Source organism: Mercenaria mercenaria, chromosome 3, assembly GCF_021730395.1.
Source record: "Mercenaria mercenaria strain notata chromosome 3, MADL_Memer_1, whole genome shotgun sequence".
Taxonomy (NCBI): domain Eukaryota; kingdom Metazoa; phylum Mollusca; class Bivalvia; order Venerida; family Veneridae; genus Mercenaria; species Mercenaria mercenaria.
Window position 1 is genome coordinate 87674015 of NC_069363.1, and position 24389 is coordinate 87698403.

The 24389-nt window shown below is 34.5% G+C and overlaps 3 protein-coding genes across 3 annotated transcripts; 2 read left to right on the forward strand and 1 right to left on the reverse strand.

Annotated features, from left to right (window-relative positions):
- The first annotated feature begins 1575 nt into the window (after positions 1 to 1575).
- Positions 1576 to 17155, forward strand: LOC128555963 (uncharacterized). The gene is made up of 7 exons (XM_053539817.1): positions 1576 to 1671; positions 3618 to 3836; positions 4294 to 5103; positions 11596 to 11654; positions 13310 to 13519; positions 14736 to 14816; positions 16302 to 17155. Exons 1-7 carry the CDS (start codon positions 1587 to 1589, stop codon positions 16890 to 16892), a joined length of 2055 nt encoding a protein of 684 aa, XP_053395792.1. The 5' UTR covers positions 1576 to 1586; the 3' UTR covers positions 16893 to 17155.
- On the forward strand, positions 17061 to 19026 carry LOC123530712 (uncharacterized; the record flags this gene model as incomplete). Its single annotated transcript, XM_053539818.1, has 1 exon — positions 17061 to 19026. A coding segment is annotated over one exon (1089 nt), but the record flags the coding sequence as incomplete, so codon positions are not given.
- A 3650-nt stretch (positions 19027 to 22676) lies between these two features.
- LOC128555964 (P2X purinoceptor 7-like) lies at positions 22677 to 24242 on the reverse strand. Its single transcript, XM_053539819.1, has 2 exons — positions 23797 to 24242; positions 22677 to 22842 (listed from the first exon to the last, which is right to left on the reverse strand). Exons 1-2 carry the CDS (start codon positions 24240 to 24242, stop codon positions 22677 to 22679), a joined length of 612 nt encoding a protein of 203 aa, XP_053395794.1.
- Positions 24243 to 24389: the final 147 nt, after the last annotated feature.

Consider the following 24389-nt stretch of genomic DNA (forward strand, 5'->3'; position numbering starts at 1 on the left):
ATTTATGTGATAAAGTCAGTTGTATCTTGAACGCTAGGTGTATTTTGCATTTGACATTAGGAGTAGGAAAGTATAATTGTACGGAAATCAAATCTTACCAGTGCAAATTTGCTTGGATATTTTTATTTAAAATACTGAAAGCTACACTTAGAACATTTGAAAAGGCCAGATTTCTAAATAAAATAGATTAGATCTTAATTTCAAATTTTTAATACTTAATCATAAAATAACATTTCTTTCAAAATATTTAATATGTTGTTAATATTTGTATTTGAAAAAGGTCATGTCAAACACATTTTTTATTTCATTTCAATAGACATGCATCATGCAAACAATTTTTTTTTGTATAATTAAACGCTGAAATATTCAAAATGGGAAAATTACATGTAATTCAAAATTACATTACAATGACGGTATATATTCTAATTGAAGACCTGAACGTTTTGTAACTTCTTTTTTTTCCATAAAGCTACCATCAACTTGTCTTATTGTTCGACATATCCTTCTACGACGAGTTTTAATGTATGTAAATGTTATCTCTTATCGAATTAAAAAAAAAACTGACATAATGCATAATTAATCAAAATCAAATGCATTTTCAGTATTAATTGTGATATTAAGTGATTGCATTGGTTACATGAACACACCTAATCAGTTAACTCTGGTTTAAAAATCTGACGGTTTTATGATTTCTAAATTGATTTTGTCTTAGTCAATATTGTTTCGTTGTTTAGACATGCTTTCTGGTATTAAGGTTAAGCAAACCACATTCGATTTTTCATTTTTTCTATGTTTATTAATTTTTTATCTGTCTATTTGTTTTCTAAAGCATAAAGTGGGACGTATATGTTGATATGACATATCCTGCCGACATATAATGAGAAGTAATTTAGCATAATTGTTTAGAATTGGAAATGTATCAAAAGTGCAGCATTTGATTACTCTTACTTGTTGTACTCTTGAAAAGCTCTAAAGGGTGCAAGTTTTAGACCTGTAAAATAACACATTATCCCCTGATGGCTGAACCATTCCTTCCTTCGGTTCCAAGAGCGATACAAATTGTCAATTTAGAGACAACTTGCCAGTCTCTTCCCCTTCTAATGACGAAAACTTGTATATTGCGAAATTGACAAAACAAATAAAGGACCAAGCAACGTTTTAAATGCAAATGTGTATGATCCCTAAAGTGAATAGTATTCTTACCCGTCATAAATTACTGAACAGGGTAACATCTTAGGGGTGATCCAATCTATTTACTGTATTTTATACACTTTTCCCTTCCCGAGGGAATTGTTTCACAGATGTTTAAAAACATGATTCGTTCCAATTTCATGACCTTTTTAGATCTATATGGTTAAGATTCATCACAGAAAAGGACATAGCATAAATTTGAAGAAACTTTTGTGACATGCTTCCCGCAAACGGAGATAAGAAGATTGTCATGTACCATGAATATACAAATAATCGATAAAAGTTGTTATCTTTTTGGCACAAGGTACACACGTCATCGCCGTTTTATATATCTTTAACTTTGCTGCTAGTGTTTCTAACAAATATCTTGGTCATTTCAGCTGATATTTTTACCAATGGAGCACCTACTGATACAAGTATTTTTAATTACGTTCTTGCCGCACCACCAGGCAATGCGTCTAGGCGATTCTCAAGACCAAGGTAAACAAGTTCTTGCATTTTGCCAATTTGATCGATATTACTGCTGTATTAGAACTCAAGTACAAAATAAATAGAAAGAAACATTGAACAAATTATGAACTGAAAGAATGTTACTTCTAAACCTTTGCTGTAAAAGTGAAAAAGATTTACAAAGCTAGTATGATATTGCAGTGAGAAAGCATTTTAGGGGTGAAGTGAGGGATACGACGACCTATGACAAAATTTCTTGAATCACAGTCTTTTCACAGCTGTGTTTCTTAGCATCTATCCAAGCTATCGAATCAATCCAAGTAAGAAAGGCATCCAGCTATCTTTATTTAAGGGGGTTTAACCTACTTACTTTATAAGGATAGTTGTATGATAAATATTTGGTATTCTAATACGACCAGCAAATAACCTACATACATGTAGAGCAAAATGTATCTCGGGTTATTCTGCATTATACCACTCGCGTGCAATGACGTCATCCGATCCAGGTGCGTAGCACGGTCGTAAAAAGTAGTTACCATTTTTTCTAACACTGTTGATACAAGTTTGTCGTGTTAGAATCGAAATAATAAGTTCTCAAGTGTGATTTATCTACGGCCTTCGTGATATATTCTTACGCATAAGAACTCAAAACTCAGGTTATTCTACGATAAACCACGTTAAGGAACTTATTATTTCTTAAGCAAAACGAGGTTGAAAATGAATTATACCTCTATTTGTAATTGAATAAGAAGTATGATAGAATTTCGGACGGTAGTCAAATGGGAAAGAGGATGTGCGGGAGGTAAACGTTTATATAAATAAAAGATATTGCTGCAAACCAGTTTATGGTTCCACTCACTGATGAAAAAGTGTAAATAACGCTTTATGCTTTTACTACTGTTCAGTCGAATATACAGGATCCTTTGTTATGAAATAAAGTAGAGGAAAGGTTCTACAAAAGTAATACCTTTAAACAAAGTTGTAAGATTTAATAGCTTAGTTGTTCCTATTAACAAGGTTTGCTTCATACTTGGGACTGAAAGCTTAGGACAGTTTTCATTGTAAAATTACAATTTTATGTTTACATTGATGAATTAACGAGGAAGACGGGGAATAATAGGGAAACATGGGTCACTTCATAGTACTGAATAACCATCTAAGTCGTATCGCTTACAAAACACATATAATATCGTTTTAAAGAAAATAATGATGTAAAATGTAAGAATAGTTGTATGAATAAGACGGATTTATTTCTACAATCAAGAACGGCGCCATATATTTCAACAGCAAGCAAAACCTGAAGAGTAAAAACGTTAACCTTCAATACAAACTTTCAGGAGGGGAGCGGTGGTCTAGTAAATAAGGTGTCAACCGTTCAATTCAGGGGTCGTGGGTTCCAGCCCTACTGGGGTCACGACCATGACTTCTCATATGACATCAGTACTGGTTTTTCCAGGAAGCGGACTCGAGAGTAGATACAATAAGCTTGAAGCTTTCATCACAATTGAGCTGAAACAAATTTGTATAAACTAAACTTTCATTTTAGTCTCACCTGCTTTCACATACTTTGAAGTATTGTCGCCAATGTCCTATGTAAAGTGATTATATTGCATTTAGTGTATTAGTTTCGTGCACACTATATGTTATTTGTTCATATTTGCAGTGACATTGCACTCAATTATATATTGTTTACTATCAAATACTTAATGATATAAAAAATGAAAATGTGCGTATTTGATTTATCTTTCAATCACAAGCGGTTTTAGATTTCACCCTTTGAAATGTTGTTGTAGTTTTTATTTTACAAAGTAACTTGTATTTTATTAATCGTTAACAGTAACTAAAAAGCATGTCGACCGGTTCTGATATTTCTTTGTCAGTTTAAACATTTCTTTCCCATAAAACAGCAGTGTCGTCGTAGAAAACAAGTGTTGTCTTCTTGTAATAATGGACAATATCATCTCACAACGTTCCAGGTATGTTGATTCCCCATGCTGAAGGTTGCCCGCTAATAACCCCTTTATCTGGATGCCAGGGGAAAATAGTATTTGGTGAACGAAGTACATCTGGCGAATACAACACTGTTGGAAGCATAATACACGTGTGGAACTCCTATTTTCTTACTGGTGACTATATGTATTGTCAGTTAAATGGCAAATACAACGCCACATCGGACTGTGCAAAAGTTAGTACAGGTAAATGAACAACAGATGTATGTACTAGTATTTATTTTATAATTCCACAATACACAAGTAACATTGAAGGAGATAAATCTTCGCAAACAGGTAAGAACGTACAACAAACACACTAGACGATAACTATGCGAAATATCTGCATTCTGTTCCTACATGACATTTGGTAAGTTGGTATATAGTTCCTCTTAATGCAAGTTTAGCATTTGTAACAACCCCTACAAACTCATTATAATTATTAAATATTTATATATCAATTATGTAATAAAAGTCATTGTGTAGCCGTTCAGGCGAAGACAAAATGCAACGGAAAACACATAGGAATAAGGAATTTCGCATGTAGCTTTTTTGAAATGTCTAATCAAGAATTTTAATAAATACAGTGTTATATATACATTATCACTGTTTATCAGAACTCTTAAACATACAAAATTCCGAGCGTCTGATTATTGTATTTCAGTTGGATGTGATGCACCTTCAAAACCATTACAGATGCACTTGCGTGTAAGTCCAAAAGATCAGCGGATTTCTGTCGGACAGGTTTTGTACTTCTATTGTGATGACAATGGTTACAATTTGGCTGGTACTCACACGCTAACTTGCATAAATTCAAGTCTTTGGAGTGACAAGATACCGACTTGTAAAATGAAAAATGAAGGATGCGAATATCCTGGCAGTTTTGATAATGGGTATTATCTAGATTCAAACAAGAATATCTACTACTCTGGAATTAAACCAGTTAATGAAGTTATCGAAGCGAATTGTGATGACAAATTTTCATTACATAATCAGCATGTATTAAGAACATGCCAGAGTGACGGTTTTTGGACTGGACGGAAACCAAATTGTGTTTCAGTAACCTGCAATCCACCAACACCACCCCAAAATGCATTCTACACATTTACTAACGGGAGTCGATATACACATGGAAAAACGTTTTTGGGAACCAATATTTATCTTAAATGTGTGGAAACGTTTTATTCAATTGGAATCATCTACAGTGTGTGTCAGTCTGATGGAACATGGTCTAATCTCAATCACTCGTGCAAGAATGTTACATGCAAGGGACCTACGTATGTTACCAATGGTGACTATTATACAAGTAGTAACATTAAATATACAGAGTCTTCAGTGTTTCAAATAAATGACACTATTTTTGTAAAATGCGATACTAGCTTTACTCTAAAAACACGTGCGCAGCGACAGTGTATACTTAGTGGCAACTCTGGAAAGTGGAGTGGAGAAGATCCTGTGTGTTCTCCAGTTGCACGTAAGTTGTCGGATCAATTATTAGAGAGTTTGAGATTTCAACCTTCGCCTTCTCCTTCAACGTCTCTCATATATATTTGGGGTAACACGTCACCGATATGCGGGTATTTTATTTATATCAGACGTTGCTACTAAAGTTTTCCATGTAATATCAAGTAAGCCTAAGACTTCTCATTATTAGTATGTGAAATAAAAAGCTTTGTTTCAGGATTTCTGCTTATTAAGTTATTCAATTATCCATATGTATAATTAGACTAATTTTGATGCGAAACACTATCAATAAGTATTAGAATAATGAAGTTTTGTATGGCTAATAATTTTAACTAAATACACTGAATTGAACCTGGAAGTATGAAGTTATCAACTGATTTTGAGAACCATTGAGATTTTGTTCAAACTTTAACTTCTACGGCATAATTGTGTCCCCAGGCGGTATCGATTATACATGTACTAGATGGACCTTTTGTCGTATGAAGTGAAGTTTTGAACGTCTGAAGATGTGATATCACGAAAGTCAAACATTCAGTCTTTTCTCATCTAGTCTGTCCACATACTCGGCATCAAAGACTGAAATCTAGATAGAGGCACATGGCAGGACAGTCATTTTACTTGAAAAATAAATAATTACGCGCGATTATCATTTGGTGGAACATTTTATTTTCACTTCAACATAAAAACAATCCGTTTCTGTCTGACACTTTATACGACAGTTGCGTTTTTATTATAAACATAAAATGGTACTAGTAAGACGGAAAATTCTGCAGACAATTTCAGATCTATGATATCATGATGCGAGAAGTTTCCTGTTAGCCGTATGGGATAACTCCATTCTTTACATGCATGGACCAATGGCCTGGCAGAGGGGCATTGTGGGTCAATCCCCCCTTTGATTCTTACATTTCACAAAGAAAATCGGTCTTAAAACTCGGTGTGACACCCACCCCGCCCTGAAATGGTGACCCCCCCCCCCCCCCTCTTTAAAGTTGTGTCCCCCTAACCGAAATTCCTGGATCTGCACATGCTTTACTTATAAAATAGTATATTCAAACAAACACATGTATATGCCCACATGTTATTTTGTGTGACAATTTCCCTCTCCACCTAACATTTTTTCGCTAGACACATGGTGACTTGGCACGATTATATTGTGCTGTCTGAGAGTTTGGCATTATACAAAATCACGCAGAGTGTCATGATGCCAAAACGTATGATATCACGAGAGTATCTTACATTTATTTCAATTCGCTTGTTAAATGTATTCGTAACTTGTGTAAATTGGCTCATGTTATCAACATATCTTTTAAAAGGTTAAATTTTAATCAGGTACATGTACATTGTTTATGAGTGTCTACAAGTAAAACGCGTCTTTTAAGGAATTCGATGTACACAGTACCAATTCAAAGTGAAAAAACCTTAAAGTTTAAGAAAAACTATGAAATACTATTCAACAGCATGACGGATGAATCTGTCCTTTATATTTTATGGTCATGCCTTTTGTGTTTGCTTTATCGCATATATTTAACTTAATTTCAAAGTATTTCGACAAATGCATCTGTAATAGTTGGCGTTTCATGTTTTTGTTTGAAAAATATTAACTGCATCATCTTTCAAGAACACCATCAACAATAAAATACGTTGAAATGATTATCATTTTTATTTCCTCTCATGTATGATTTACAATCGTACATTGTATACTGACATCATTTTATACAAAATCTAAATGTTTGGAGCAACACCAACGAATTTGTACATTGTTCACCGTGTTTCGCTTTTTTATCGTAATCGCACTAATATCCATGCGATAATTATATTAATTGAAATGTTTTTATTTAATTTTCATTTTTAAAGCCTCTTGTAAAAGCCCTGCCCTGTTGGACAATTGAAAAGTATATCAAAATGCACGAACAAAAAACGATCATAATTACGGATAAATTGAAAGGGCGGATTAAATGAAGTAAGGTTCATTCTAAAGTTTGAAATCTCAAGGAATTTTAATCGAACTTCAACTTCATGCGTTAACTTCGCAAGAGACGTTGAAGGGGAAGGCTAAGGTTGAAATCTCAAACTCTCTATTATGCGGACATTAACGTCCGCCATTTCAAGTATTGGTTTAAAATTTGCATCACTGGAATTAAACTAATTTTGTTTGTCATGTTACTAAGCGTATGCCCAAACGCATATACAATAATAAAATTTGTGAAAAGATCCTGTGGAAGCAATGATCGATAACAATCAACATAATAGACACAGTTTGATTGAGTCTCTTTATGAGAGATAATGAAATGTGCAGCACCCCTCGCGCCCTCTAGCGCCGGTCATTATTCTATAGAATATGTGACTCCTTTCCTGTAAAATATTGACTCCCCTTATAAAAAACTGACTCCCTTTGAAAACTCTATAGAATAACGACCCCCGGTCATTATTCTATAGAAAAACTGACCCCTCCAAGTAAAATACTGACTCCCTAAAGATGACTCCCTTCGAATCTCATAGAATAACGACCCCGGTTATTATTCTATAGAAAAAGTGACTCCTTCCATGTAAAATACTCACTGCCGAAATTACTACATTCGAACTCTCATACAATATCGATTCCCGGACATTATTCTATTTAAAAAAAGTTACTCTTTCCATGTAAAACACCGGCTCCTAAAAAGACTTTCGACGATAATATCTATTAAAAAGTGATCCCCACCAAACCTAACGGACAATTTTACTAGATCTACAACTCTAATACCCTCCATTGCCAATAGTTAACATTTTGATTGTACTACTACTACAGGTGCCGCTACTTCTATTGCTATTACTACATGTACTTCTTCTTCTCTACTACTACTACTACTACTACTTCTACTACTACTACTACTACAACTGCTACTACTGATACTACTATACCTGCTTCCACTAATACGTCTTGTACATCTGCCTCTTCTTCTCCTGCTGCTGTTGTTGCTGTCACTTATTCCTCTGCTGCTGCTGCTGCTGCTGCTACTGCTGCAACTGCCACTGCCACTACCACTGCCACTACTACTACTACTACTACTACTACTACTTTCTATTGTTGCCGCTACCGTACTTTACTGCCACTGCTAAGTATTGCAACTTCTATTAATACTAAGTTCTATGCTAGCAGTTTCTTGTACAGTTTTCTTCTGAAGAATTACTCCATACCGAAGTTTGCAGGGATTATTGACACTGGTGTGTTTTGTGAACGTATTGTGAATTATTATTTTCCTAAAAAAAATGTATACACCAAGATACAGCGTCTAGAAATAGAATCCCTTTTCCCGTTGCGGAATGCTCTGATTTCTGTGTCAAGTGATGGTATCTGGGGCTAATGGTCAAACGGAAGGACGGACGGACGGACAAGGGCAAATCTATATGCCCCCCTCCCCCGAGTGGGGGCATAAAATGCAGCAATTAGGCCTTAGATACATGAGTTATCACTAAATTTGACCAAATGACCGGGGGTCGTTTTTTTTATGGGAGTCAATATTCTTCGTGAGGTTCAGTTTACTTCACGTGGGGGAGTCATAGTACTATGATCTGGAGGTCATAATACTATGACCGGGGGTCACTTTTTCTATAGAATAATGACCGGGGGGTCATTATTCTAGGGGGGTCGAAATACTTCATAACACCGGCAACTGTTTGGATCCTTGCTTATTTTTCTAAAGTCCGTCTGTTATAGAAGTGCTTATTGCGAACATACTTAAGAAGGGAGGGTCGTTATTTAAAGGTGATTGAGCAACATTGAACAGCCACTTTTTCCATAATTATATTCATGTGTGAAGTACTTTTCCGCTTATGCAAAGATTATTATGTCCATGTACCCTTGAGGCGAATTAATTTTTTCTTCATACCGCTGTTTACCTGCAGTCCGCCATGTGTGAACGAATGACGTCAGTGTGCCCAAATATCGCGCATGCGCAGTAACTTTTATCTTTCGCGGAATATTTCTCATTCTACCGGAAGAGCTGAAATTGTCAACACATATTCATCCGATATTCGTTGTCTTTGCTATAAATTCTGTGTCATTACATAGTTTTTGGGTAATTATATCAAGGAATAACGTTAAAATGCCTCGGTGTATCGTAAAGGGGTGTGGGAGTGTTTCAGGCACGCCTGATCTAAAAACTCATACCGTTCCAAGTTGTAAATCAGACATGACTTTGAGAAAGAAATGGCTTAGCAATGCTGGCAGATTAGATTTGCTCTTCAAAACTTCACGAAGTTTGATATGTCATAAACATTTTAACAGCAGATGCTACCAGAAAAACGGTATATCTAAACACCGAACATGAGCGATTATTATTTTATTATATAAAGCAATATGTTATGTTTTTGTGATTTAAATTGATTATTTATGCTAAAAAACTAGTGCATACCAAAAATATTTAAAATTCAAGCATATTAATGCTTTTAATTTATCTGAAATAGATGGCTGGCGATCTGATTCATGTCCGTGAACAGACTGGTAAATACCAAACATGAGTGATTATTATTCTATTAAAGCAATATATTGTGTGTTTTGGGTTTAAAATGATTATAAATATTAAAATAAATGTACATACCAAAAATGTACTACATTCAAGCACATTAAAGATTGTTATTTATATAGAATACAATACGGGCAATCTGTTTTATATGCCAACGAACATGACTGGTAAATACCAAACATGAGCGATTATCATTTTATTAAAGCAGTGTATTATGTTTTTGTGATTTAAATTGATCATTTATCATAAAATACTAGTGTATACCAAAAGTCATTGAAACTCGAGTGTATTAATGCTTTTAATTAATATAAAAATGAAAACTTGTGATCTGATTCATGTTCGTGAACAGACTGGTAAATATCAAACATGAGCGATTATTACTCTATTAAAGCAAAATATTATGTGTTGGTGGTTAAAAATGATTATAAATATTAAAATACATGTACTTACCAAAAATATATTATTTTAAAGCTTGTTATCTATATAGAATACAAAACTTGCGATCTGTTTCATGTTCACGAACATGATTGTTAAATTCCGAGCATGCATGATTAATTATTTTATTATTTTATTAAAGCATTATTATAATTTTTTGTGGTTTAAATTGATTATAAATATCAAAATACATTCAAGTACATTAATATTGTATTTTTTTTTTACTCTCCATCCGTTTTAGGCCGCAACAAACATGACTGTATTGCCTGGGAGATTCGTGTTCGTAAGTATAACATTTTTTACAAATTGAAATGAAGGAGTTCTCATTTCAAATAATGTTATTGAATAGGAAATTATAATGCGAAGTCGAGTTTTCTATCAAACGAAAATAGTACCGACTTGATATTTATTTGCATACTTCTTAATTATTAGGTTTATATTTTATATTCTGTTGACTGCTTACGCAACAAACATTACATTGTTAAAACACATATAATTGAATATCCTCATGTTGTATTACATATACCTTAGATGACTATAGTATCTGTCTGCCTAAACTTACGTATTTCGTTTATTTTAATAGATTTAATTCGATACATCAAATGAGCCGCTAGGCATTATTTTTAATCAAAGCTAACCGCCAGTGCACTAGTTTCTCAATCAACTACAATACAATACAATACAATACAATATCATTTTATTGCATTAAACATATTACAATGCTTATAGCACAATACATTTTAAACATAAGCAGATGAAAACATATCCAAAACAGATAGAAAAGGACATTCGTAGATTCATATTTCTACTTAAACAGTGAACCACTGATTTTTTATATATATATTTCTTACTCTATTCTTTTTAAAACAACAAAAAAAATTATTATAATTATGCAATTCGGATTTTATTTGCAAAGAAGATGAATTTAGCTAATTGATTTATTGACTTTTTAGATTTACAATTCATAATCGAATCGAACTTGTTCAAAGTTGGCCATCGGCAGTAATAAGGTTTAAGGTATTTTTTTCTAAGTTCGCGGTAGTTGGGACACACTAGCAAGAAATGATATTCATTTTCTAATGTATTCATACTACAAGATTTACAAATACGTTGATTGCGTTCAGTGTTATCATAGCGACCTGTTTCAATAAATAAGTTGTGCGAGGATGTTCTAAATTTCGACAGTGCAATTTTGTATTTATCATCCGATATACAATTTAAATACTGTTCAGTTTCAAAGTTGTGTTTAAAGATACAGTATGATTGCAGGCGGGCCGAGTTATTAATATCAGTGTACCAACGTTGTAAATATACATCAAAAATACGCTGTTTAATAACTTGAAATGGAATATCTATAATAAATTGATGATTCCAAATGTAATTTAATCCATGTGTATCTAGTATTGTTTTTACCTGACTAGCCCAATTTTTACCTCTATAGTCTATACCGTTGTCAACGTCTGACTTAAGGAACATATATGTTTGTTTAACTAATGAATTATCGGGATGCTAAAGGATTTTAATCCAATATTTTATAATGTTGATTTTTCTAATAACAGATACTGGTATACGTCCAAGCTCACCATATAGAGCGGATAATACTCGACGCAAAAATTTAGTATGAACTAATTCAATATCTGTTGCTCATCTGTCTCTGAATCAACTGCATTAGAAAAGTTTTTATAATCCAATTAGCGCTTTCAATTAAATGATTACCGATAACAAATTTGACCCCAAACACGCACGGCATGTGCCTGATTAAGAAATGTGTTATAATCCAATCAGCACTAACAGTAAAATGGGTAATTGAACTAAACAAAATATTTATATAAAAGATGGAAAAAAAAAAACAACTGTAAATTATAATCTTTAATGTAAATATCAAGTCGGTACTATTTACGTTTGATAGAAAACTCGACTCCGCATTATAATTTCCTATTCAATAACATTATTTCAAATGAGAACTCCTTTCAATTTGTAAAAGATGTCATACTTACTCATGTTCGGTGTTTTCATTTCAGTCCACGACCACGAATCTCCCAGGCAATACAGATAATGTTTGTTGCGGCCTGAAACGGATCGTGTGTAAATAAAACGCAATATTAATGTACTTGAATGTATTTTGATATTTATAATCAATTTAAACCACAAAAAAATACATGCTTTAATAAAATAATTAATCATGCACGCTCGGTATTTAACAGTCATGTTCGTGAACATAAAACAGACCGCAAGTTTTGTCTTCTATATAAATAACAAACTTTAAGATAATGTATTTTTGGTAAGTACATGTATTTTAATATTTATAATCATTTTTAACCACCAACACATAATATATTGCTTTAATAGAGTAATAATCGCTCATGTTTGGTATTTACCAGTCTGTTCACGAACATGAATCAGATCACAAGTTTTCATTTTTATATTAATTAAAAGCATTAATACACTCGAGTTTCAATTACTTTTGGTATACACTAGTATTTTATGATAAATAATCAATTTAAATCACAAAAACATAATACACTGCTTTAATAAAATCATAATCGCTCATGTTTGGTATTTACCAGTCATTAGAAATTAAAAGCTACATTCTGAAAAAAAATTTCATCAAAATTGCACAAATATTAACCAAATTATGGACAGTTTTGTTTTGTAACGGAAGAGTGGCTGTACAATGTGAAACATGTGTATGAGAAAGTGCTTTAACACATCATTACTATATCCTATTGGGCTAAATATTTCCCGATTTGGAATATTTACGCTTCAAAATTCCCAATTTTTGGGGTATAGGCTATGTTCCAAAAAGAGCTAGAAAAACCCTTGTTCCTATATTAATCATTAAATTACTTGCAATTTTCAAATGTGTAGCATCATTCGTAAGAAAAAAGAACTAAGTTTCTGGCATTTTGACATAGACCTTTAGAGCGCAATATCTATGTGAAGGTAGTTATGAGTGAGGCAGGTGTTCTTATTATTTAGACTTAGGCAAAACATGATGTCTACTATCGTCAAATCTCCACATCTTACTCATGTGGGAAAGTTGTTATTTACTCACATAAAACAATTCCATATTGGCACAGAATCCTCTTGCTCTGGTTAGGTAAACTGGCTGTCAGTTTACAAGCGGGTTGATCCAAAACTATTGACAAGGGTTAACTGTTAAGTTCTATTTGTTTTTCTAAAAAAACACCCCTAGAAAATAATATTCATGTAATTATAGTTGAATTACCATATTTCTGTAATTATACTATAGTATCTGCCCATTTTTGTTAGTTAAAACTTCACAAATGTTGGTTAAATACAACCAGAGTTAGTAGAATCAAAACCAGTCAAAAATTATGTACTTGGGTATTGTTTTCCACTGATAGAATTTGCTATAATTGCATTTTATTTTTCCAGGATCACAAAGGTGTGCTTGAAGAAGAAGACTTCTCTGTACTGGTTGATTTGAGTAGCCATAAATCAAGTGTTGATGGGATAAAGGTATGTTTTGTATTACATGCAAATAATTCTTTAAATACAGGCCACAGAATAACTGTTTTCTTTTGTATTTCCATGATGGTAATTATACATGATTTGCACATATTGATTGAGATATGACATATTTGATTGCAATTTGATGGTGACATAATGGGCTTATGTAATGAGTTGAATGACTTTTCTAAACATACTATTGAATTAGTGTAGCAATATATACATTTAAGTGCATTTAGGTAAATCTCGATCACTTCGTTTCTACAGTATATGATTTTTACCTTGACTCTTCGAAGAAAAAGTAAAGTTATTGCACTTGCCCTGGTGTCGGCATCGCCGTTGGTTAAAGTTTTTGATAATGTCAAATATCTCTGTTACTATCAAAGCTACTGACTTGAAACTTAAAATAGTTATTTGCTATTAAGTCTACACTGGGAGAAACAATCCCCATAACTCTGATTTGAATTTTGATAGAGTTATGCCCATTTTTTGACTTAGAAATTTTTGTTAAAGTTTTTGATAAAGTCAAATAGCTCTGTTACTATCAAAGCTATGGACTCGAAAGTTAAAATGGTTATTTACTATCAAAGTTTGCACCAGGAAAAACAATCCACATAACTCTGATTTGAATTGTGACAGAGTAATGTCCCCCTTTTTTAACTTAGAATTTTTTGTAAAAGTTTTTTATTAAGTCAAATATCTGTTACTATCAAAGCTATTGACTTGACTTGAAACTTAATGTAGTTATTTATTATCAAAGTCTACACCAGGAGAAACAGTCGCCATAACTCTGATTTGACATAATTATGCCCCTTTTTAACTGAGATTTTTTGGTTAAGTTTTATAAAGTTTTTACTGGCAAAGAGGAAAGTCGAGTGCGCTGTCTTACAGACAGCTCTTGTTAATGGAAGTTATTTTAAATTATCTGTTTTTAAAACCATACTAAAACCAGATTAGTTTGCAGATAAAGTTGTGATAACACATTTATTCAGGAAGGGCCTAAATTGTTCCCCTGCCAAACACTGAGCATGGTTGTGGACACTTTCTCATGATTGATCAGTTAGCGGCTTACAGCTATTACAACCATATTGCATTGTTGTACTTTCATTTTCTGTGGTAAAATATTTGAAATACAACAATGAGACAGTAATTTCAATACTCCTGACATCTAAGCAACATATTCCTCCTGATGTAGGACATGAAAAAATAAATATATATTTTTCAGGACATTACAAACACAGTTGGTAGGAAGAATGTGAAACATGGTCGTGTGCTTGGTGACATCAGCAATACAGTGTGTTTAAAGGTAAATAAAATGCTTTGAATGAAAATATCTAAGTTATTTTAATAGGACCAAATGCATTTTTATGCAGTTGACTGAATAACTCTTGGAGAGATTTCAAGCCCGCTTGATTCGCTGTAAAACCCAAATCACTCACTCTTCAAACCCGCTAAGTCTGACAGTAGCACAATTGCTCAAAATTGCTCACTAATGCGAGGTCAAAACATTAATAATTGTCTGCTACATATTTGGTAAACTGCTGGGAAATATTTCATATAACTAGCATCAATTATTTGCATCATCATGAGAGCACATTTTTATAAACAATTAGAATGAATGTACAACTCATGTCATTGGGCTGAAGTTCAAGGTCACACTCTTATTAAGTCAAAGGTCATGATCACATGGTTTAACAGTTATTGTATCAACATCAAATTTGGGTATTTATTACTTGTTGTGATAGCTCTTGTTCATTATTGTCAATACTGAACCAGAATTTCTGAAATATTTAATGTTTAGGATTACATATCACGCAGTTTTCAGTGTATGTTACAGACACATATTGAAGGTTTATAAGATTAAAGTTTTTCATATGTCTGAATTTTAAACATAAAGCTACCATTTAAGATGATCTTCTGAAATGACGGAGAAGAAAATGATTAAATATCCAAATACATTTAAACATAATAACTTTAGAAAGTGAGTAGGCAGCCACTTGTGTAAAATGAATTAATATATTTTATAGAATGGTCTGCGTCCGTCCGTCCGTCCTTCCGTCCGTCCTTCCGTCCGTAACACTTTCGTGTCCGCTCCATATCTCCTAAACCCCTTGAAGGATTTTCATCAAACTTGGGTCAAATGATCACCTCATCAAGACAATGTGCAGAACCCATGAGTCAGTCATGCCGGCTCAAGGTTAAGGTCACAACTGAAGGTCAAAGGTTTGAGCCTTCCATTTCGTGTCCGCTCTATATCTCCTAAACCCCTTGAAGGAATTTTATAAAACTTGGGTCAAATGATCACCTCATCAGAACGATGTGCAGAAATTATGAGTCAACCATGCCAGCTCAAGGTCAAGGTCACAACTAAGGGTCGAAGGTTTGAGCCTTCCATTTGGTGTCCACTCTATATCTCCTAAACCCCTTGAAGGATTTTCAGCAAACTTGGGTCAAATGATCACCTAATCAAGAACTCATGAGTCAGCCATGTCAACTCAAGGTCAAGGTCACAACTGAAGGTCAAAGGTTTCAGCTCTGTATCTCCTAAACCCCTTGAAGGATTTTCATGAAACTTGGGTCAAATGATCACCTCATCAAGACGATGTGCAGAATTTATGAGTCAGCCATGTCAGTTCAAGGTCAAGGTCACAGCTAAAATCAAAGGTTTACCCTTTCACTATCCATAGCAGTGGCGGGGGATTTAGCTGTCTTTCAGACTGCCTTGTTTTATGAGAAGTGGTAAACCTTTTCCTTTATTTTTAATTTTCAGTTATTATTGTTATCGTTTCAGCCATCTCCAACAAAGAAATCGAGAAGATCAAAGACTGCAGAAGGTAGTACTAAGACAGAACCTGTCGAAACAAGATCCATTGAAACACAGACAGAGGAAACTTCTTTTGTTCAGCCCCCAGTAGTATTCAGATCTGACCATACATACTCGCGTGTACAAAAAATGTCCACTCCAGCAAAAACAACTGCTGAACCAATGGAATTAGACATTAGTGCAGTTAACAGTTTATCTTTTGTCAGTGAAGACACTGTGACATTAAATGTAGATACAGATCAAAATTCCTCTTCAGATTCATCTTCCGTCTCCCTCACGTACAAGGACAATGAAAGGACTGATCCGAACTACATGCAGTCTTCCAGTTCCAGTGACGAGTCAATCACAGATTTAAAGGACCAGGACATTACAGACCGAACATTTTTAGTGTTTGGCTCATCACTGGAACAGATATTTAGTTTAGTGTTATGTATTTATTGTGGCGCTTCAAGTATGGTTACGCAGGTTGCTGCTTGGGGAACCAGGTTGATTGTTGAATTTCAATGTATTAAGAACCATGACTTTACATGGAAGTCACAGCCTGATGCTGGAAAATAGGCTGCAGGAAATGTAATAGCGTCTGCAGCGGTACTGTTCAGTGGAGCAGCTTTTAGCCAGGTGAAACGTCTAACTGATCTGATGAAAATGACCTTCATTAGTGAATCATCATTTTCAAGAATCCAAGATAGTGTTCTTGTGGGTGTGATTAACAGTATGTGAAAACAACATCAGGAGGAAAATTTACGCAAACTCAGAGGATTGACAGTAATTGTGGCAGGTGACGGTCGTTGCGATTCACCTGGATTTAGTGCTAAATATGGCACTTACACACTTATGGATCTAAAAACAAATTTGATATTAGACTTCTATATCACCCAGTGTACAGAAGCAGGAAACTCTGTAAATATGGAGAAATATGGTCTGAAGAAATGCATTGAACACCTACTGGCTTCAAATGTTTCAATTGACACTCTTACTACTGACAAGCACATCCAAATACGGTCCGTCTTGAAAAAGGAGTATCCAGAAATCAACCATCAGTTTGATGTGAGGCACATTGGTAAATCTGTCGGAAAGAAAATAAGCCAGAAGTCTAAAGTGAAAGGTTGTGAAAAACTTAAAGATTGGCGGAAATCCATTGTTAACCACTTATGGTATTCCTGTGCAACATGTGATGGTGATGAGGACATTCTAATCGAATGCTGGGTATCTGTCCTGCAGCACATTTCAAACGTTCATGTTTTCCCAGGTAATCATGTCACCGAATGCCGCCATGGCGTATTAGGGGAAGAAATCCAAAGAAAAACCAAATGGTTAAAGCCCAACAGTGCAGCCAATCTCGCCCTCAAGGAGATAGTGATTAACCCTAGACTTCTAAAGGACATAAGACAGTGTTCAAAATTTTGCCATACAGGAAACTTGGAGTCGTATTATTCACTGATGTTGAAGTACTGCCCAAAGCGACTTCATTACAGCAGGGCAGTAATGAATGCACGGACTCAACTGGCAGCACTGGATCACAATTTTAATGTGAACAGATCACAGGCCATCATCAAAAAGGGACAGCGAAAGGGGGAAGCAAGATATCGGACTGAATGTCCCAAAATGTCTAAAGAGTGGGTAGCGAAAAAAGTGTATGAAGAGAAATCGTACGAACATGTTCACAAGTTGATGGACAGTGCTGCATTTAGTTTAAAGAATAACCATTTGCCAGAACGTCCCGTGAAACGAAGTCTTCCAAAAAATATTTCTGGGAAAGAAAAACCAAACAAAGAGGAGATAATTAGAAAACGAGTATCTAGATTTAGTTCTTAAATAGAAAATGTTTATTTGGTGAAAACATGGGTACTTCAGCTGATGTGTGTAACTGTGTGATTTGCTGAAAGTTTCTTATCTTATGAATTGGAAAAAACCTAATCAGGTATTACTGTCCTAGACAGGACTGGATTTATGTGATGCCTTGTTTTTTTTTTCTAAAGAAGATTGTTATCATGATTAGCTGTTTTTTGTAATGCAAAGGAATTGAATTTGTACAGCTTTCATTAGGCGTAAAAAGAAAAATTGTTTGTTTCCGGTATCGCGACTACCCTAAATTTTTGGCCCGACCAAAAAAGTTTTTATGACCTTTGAGAATAATTTTTTTCAACTTTTTGACAAAAAGTTGACAAACTACACTTGTTATGCTTTAAACGTTGTCGCTGATGTTAGAAATCAACTTCCTGATGCTCTAAAGGCATAACCCCCTTATTTGTATTCATTTTTTGACACAAAAATAATTTCCGAAAAGTCTCCCTTAATATAAAAATGTTCAAAAAAAAAAAATTTCCGACCTACCTACCCTAATTTATTTGAGCATGTTACTGGAAACAAAGATTGTTTTTAGGCCTTATATGTATTATGTACATACAAATGAACTATAAAGTGTTATGGTTTTATTTTCTGTTTTGCACTGTGGGGTAACCTGTATGAATGTAAGGTATACTATTCCACGAGTATCTGTTGGAAACTGTACTTGATGCATCCTTACAACAGTAAAGCAGCATGTTCAGAAACTTTGGTTAAAAAAAATAATATTTTAAAACAGTAACTGTTTTACTGGCAACTGTATATATGCTGTAATTCTTAAAAGGTATCTGTGTTAACCTTTACAATGCAGGACACGACTAGTTCTGCCTTTGCGACCAATTTAGAAGATGATAAGCCTGTCCATCTGTGCAGTCTGATCAAGATCTGCACTTTTCGCCATTTAGTCAGTATAATTTTGATATAAAAGCTATATAATTATGACACCTTAAATATTTTGATTGCATAACATATTTCTAAAGATATCTTGCACCCCCATTAAATTAATGTTTTTACCCTTACCCTGCTGAATTTCTATAATAAACTGGTCCATGTTTCAATTTGGACAGTACATTATTAAACTTTGAAATTCAAAAAAAATCTGTATCTGTGAACCAGTTGCTTTAAAATTATCAGTTTGTTTAGATTGGTATCATGAAAAAGTTCATTTGTATTTAATCCAGCTGTCCTTGTTATTTTATTCATTATAAGTTCAAGTGTCAGTTAACAGATTGTTGTTTTTATTTCTTACCGAGAATTTTTCACAGATTCTTTGTTATATGAACTATCATAAATTTGCATTTTAGGTTAAAAAACAGATAGAATGTTTTTCTAAGAAATGATTTTGATGACTTACTGCATTGAAAATTATATATTAGCATTTAATGGTTAATTATCTAATTTACTGCAATTGATTATTCACAAGTTTAGATATTAACCATTTTAGTTAATGTCCATGCATATCTTTAAATTCTTGCACATCTGAATTCTGATGTGAAGCAACAAACCACTGTTAAGCTTTAACTATTTAACTGGGCTAAAGTAGAAATATAGCAAAATTGAAATTTTATTTTTAATGTTATGTAAGAAAATAACTGAATGTGTACCGGTCTGTAGATGGGACTGTTTGACCTTAGACATTCATACCTTGGGCAATAGTTCCGACTATTGTCTGACAGATCATTCAGTTTACATTATTTGAAGCAATTTTTCAGTGGTTTATCGAAATAAAACTAGGTAAATGTACTTGAAATTTCCTCTTTTTCAGTCAGTGGGATTTTCTTTCATAGTTTTCAGTTTTTGAAGCACAAATCTATTTGAAAGGAAGAAAAATATAAATATTCATGCTTCTGGGACAGATATGTGAATAGTCTACCCATTGGCTGTCTTATGGAAGCTCTTCTTCACTTACATTTGGACCCGATCTTTGATACTAGTATTTCACTAAATAAAAATAATATCCTATACTTATATATACATATACATTTTACTATGATTAGATAAAATTTTGTAGATACTTGTATATATGCAAAAAATAACTTCCAAGTTGTTTGTCGGCTGTGACAGCATCATTAAGCAGAAAAATATAATTAAGAGTGGAGTATTGTTGTTGTTGTTTCTGTGCATACATCTCTGTGAGATTTTCCTTTCCTGATTTTGTGACCACTCGGTGTCTGTCAACATTTTCCGAAAAAGTCTGTTTGAAAACCACTTGGCAGAATTATACCAAACTTAAAAGGAATGATCCTTGGGTGGGCCCCTTTCAGAATTGTTCAAAGAGTTGAATTTCATGCAGAACTCTGGTTGCCATGGCAGCCAAAAGAAAACTTAAAAAATTTTCTTGTACAAAACCACAAGGCGTAGAGCCTTGATATTTGGCATATGACATCATCTTATGGTCCACTATGAAAATTAATCAAATTGTGCCCCTTAGGTGAAAAGAGGCCCTGTCCGGGAGGGGGAGGGAGTATGAAGCATTGCCTTGTGGTCCGATTCCAAGATTGTTCAAATTGTTACCCTGAGATGAAAAGAGGCCCTGCCCCGGGGTTCTCTAGTTATATACCCCCACAAAACAAAGTTTGGGGTGGGGCGGAGGGAATATAGGAGTGAGCTTGGCGGTCGGTCCGTTGGTTTTCGTGGTTTCCGGATGATAACTCATGATTTAAATAATTTTTATTACACAGGTGTAACATAAGAAAAATACAGGTCAAGTTCGAATTTGGGGACAAAGGTCAAGGTCACAGTGACCCTGAACAGTTAAACGGTTTCCAGATGATAACTTGAGAACGCTTAGGCCTAGGATCATATATTTTGGCACACAGATGTAACATCATGAAATACAGGTGAAGTTTTACTTTGAGGTCAGTAGGTCAAAGGTCAAGGTCACAGTGACTAGTAACAGTTGCACGGTTTCCGGATGATAACTTGAGAATGCTTTGGTCTAGGATCATAAATTTTTGTACGCTGATGTAACATGATAAAATATAGGTCAAGTTCGACTTTGAGGCTAGTAGGTTAAAGGTCAAGTTCACAATAACACGAAACAGTTAAACGTTTTGCGGATGGTAACTTGAGAGAACGCTTGGGCCTAGGATCATGACAATTGATAGGGAGGTTGGTTATGACCAGCAGATGACCCCTAATGATTTTGAGGTCAGTAGATCACAGGTCAAGGTCACAGAGACCCGGCACATTTAAACAGTTTTCGGACAATTACTTCAGAACGCTTGGGACTAGGATCAAAAAATTTAACAGGGAGGTTGGTCATGACCAGAAGATGATTGATTTTGAGTTTCAAAGGTCAGAGTGACCCTGAACATTTAAACCTTTTCCGGACAATAACTTGAATACTCTTGGGCGAGGGTCATGAAACTTCATAGGGAGTTTGATCATTACCAGCAGATGACCTCTATTGCTTTTGAGTTCTGTAGGTCAAAGGTTAAACAAGTGCAGCTTTGACATTGGCTTAGTTCTGTGACAAGGCCATATTTTTTGGGTATAATTTGTCACTCCTGCAACAATTCTAGTTTACATATACTTGTATAGGAAAGAGCTTCTAAAATCTTGCCTCAAAGTGTAAGGCATAGGCTTTTTAAAATTTGCATAACATGTACAGTTTTGTACACTCATCTTTTAGTGACCATGAATGTGACCTACTGATCTACTTCTTATATGTGAACACTATTTCTATAATTATTTTAGAAAGTGCAGATTATTGGCACTGCATTGTAATAGAAATGTTACAGCAAAAGTGATAAACTTTTGCAATAGATTTCATTTTTGCATGCTTTGTTGGCAAATAAAACACAGGCCCAAGTTATTAATTAGGACACATCTCAACAAAAAAGTGTGTTGTAATTGCAAACAATGTACGCAAAACTAAAATCAATTTCCATTTCTAACGTGGAATCCTTTTTTAGGCCTAAATCGACAGAGTAAACCAATACAGCCAAAAGTAGGCCATTTTGCGAAATGTGTTTCAAGACACTGTAAAAGCCGTCTGTATTTATAAAAACTGTTAAGTAGTGCAGACAAAGAATTTGAAGTTTTTTTTTGTCCAGTTCTTCACAAGTATTAGACAACTTTGATCAGGATGATGGATGGGTGCTGCAGCATTTATTCCGAAGAATAATCACCATGTAATTTTTGTATGCTTGAAGCTAATGGGTTGGGAATAGATCTTTACTTGCCAAGATTGTATGCAAACCAAAGAATAAATGTACAAATCTCTTTTTATTGCTACAAGTATAAATATCAAGTTAAAATGTCAAAATTTCACACGTTTAAAAGATTTAAGAGAAGACTTTTAACTGACTAAACAAAGTAAACAAAAATAATAGGTCAGATGTGGTAAATAAGTAGTTATGTAACTTCTGGTCTAGATATACTGCTTGAGATATGTAAGAAAATTATTAACACTCAATTACAACACCATTTTATAAGTTATGCCATCAGTCATCACTTCACAATAATTCTAGTGTTTCTTGGTTTGAATTCCAGTTAAGGAAATAAAAATCCAGTAATTTGTTCCTGACCCTCTTCTAAATGAGGATAGACGTCCCTGATACGACGTACCACACAAGATGGAATTGTTCTCCTGTTATGTCTGCCTAATTTTCCATGTATCCATAGAGTGAATTGTCTGTAAGCGGTTAAGCGAAAGAATCTAGAAAATAAAAGAACAAAAAAACCTCATAAATAATGAAAGTATGAATCAACTAGATAAATTATTGCTGCATATCAATCATTTGCCAATACTAAATAAAGTTGTAACATTACCATGTTTACCCTTATAATATATTACTACCTATTTGTAGATAGTGGTAAATGTAAATACAGGTCATGTAATGCAAGCAATATAAATGTTTGTTTTGGGGTTAATGCCGTTTTTCAACAGTATTTCAGTCATTTAACGCCGGGCAGTTAACCCAACCAGTGTTCCTGGATTCTGTACCAGTACAAATCTGTAAGTAAGTTAATGCCAACTTCACCACACGAACCTGTTGAAGAACTAATGATTTCAGACACAATGTCGTTTATCAAATAGTCACCGAGAACATACACCCTGCCAGGGGATCGAATTCACGACCCTGCGATCCATAGACCAACGCTCTACCTACCGCTTAGCTCAGTAGGTAAGAGCGTTGGTTTACGGACCGCGGGGTCGCGAATTCGATCCTCGGGCGGGGCGTATGTTCTCCGTGACTATTTGATAAACGACATTGTGTCGGAAATCATTAGTCCTCCACCTCTGATAATTCATGTGGGGAAGTTGGCAGTTACTTGCGGAGAACAGGTTTGTACTGGTAGAGAATCCAGGAACACTGGTAAGGTTAACTGCCCGCCGTTACATGACTGAAATACTGTTGAAAAACGGCGTTAAACCCAAAACAAACACACAAACAAACACATTACTTCGATTTGATGATCAATCAAGGACTTCGATAAAAATTGTAAGACAGAACATATTGCTATACGTATATACTCTGGGTTTAGAGGTCCTATTACCAGACCCGTAACCACTTACAATAAATAAATAAATGTTAAATTCTGTGAATTTGTGACTTGCAAAACATAAAAAATGAAACTATTTTCTATCACATAGTAGCAAAGTATTTACCTATCTGTCAGAGGATTTGGCAAATCAGTCCGGAACATGGAAGACACAGTAATGGCTGCAACACAAAATACATCTCTATCCAGGCACAGGGTGTTGAACTTGGGGTGCTCACATATACATTCCTCCACAATATTGTCATCTTTTTCCTTGGTGAGCACATTCTGGATCTCTCTGCAACAGATGTTCTCAGTCTCTGTTCTCATAATGATGCAGTTACTACAACTGCACCAATCTAAATTGTCCATTCTTAGATTTCCTATTTCGATCTCTGGTTCGCCGTCGGATTCACTCTCATCACTTTCACTTAACTCGTCGCTACTGCCTACTTGCGGTACAAATCGATAGCCAACGTACCCAATGCCATTAGTTTCTGGAAATTCATCCCCAAACGAAGAATCTGAGTCAGAATTGTCAATATTTTCGGCGAAATTGTTGTTGGAAGCCATGTTCTGTTATTTTGATAAAGTGAAAGTTGCGCGCGCAGGTTAATACTTCCGGGCACATTGACGTCATCGTCCCAGTCATGGCCGAATACATACGCTACGAGAAAGGCAAACAGGGGTAGTTAAATTGGATTTTAAACACTATTCGGC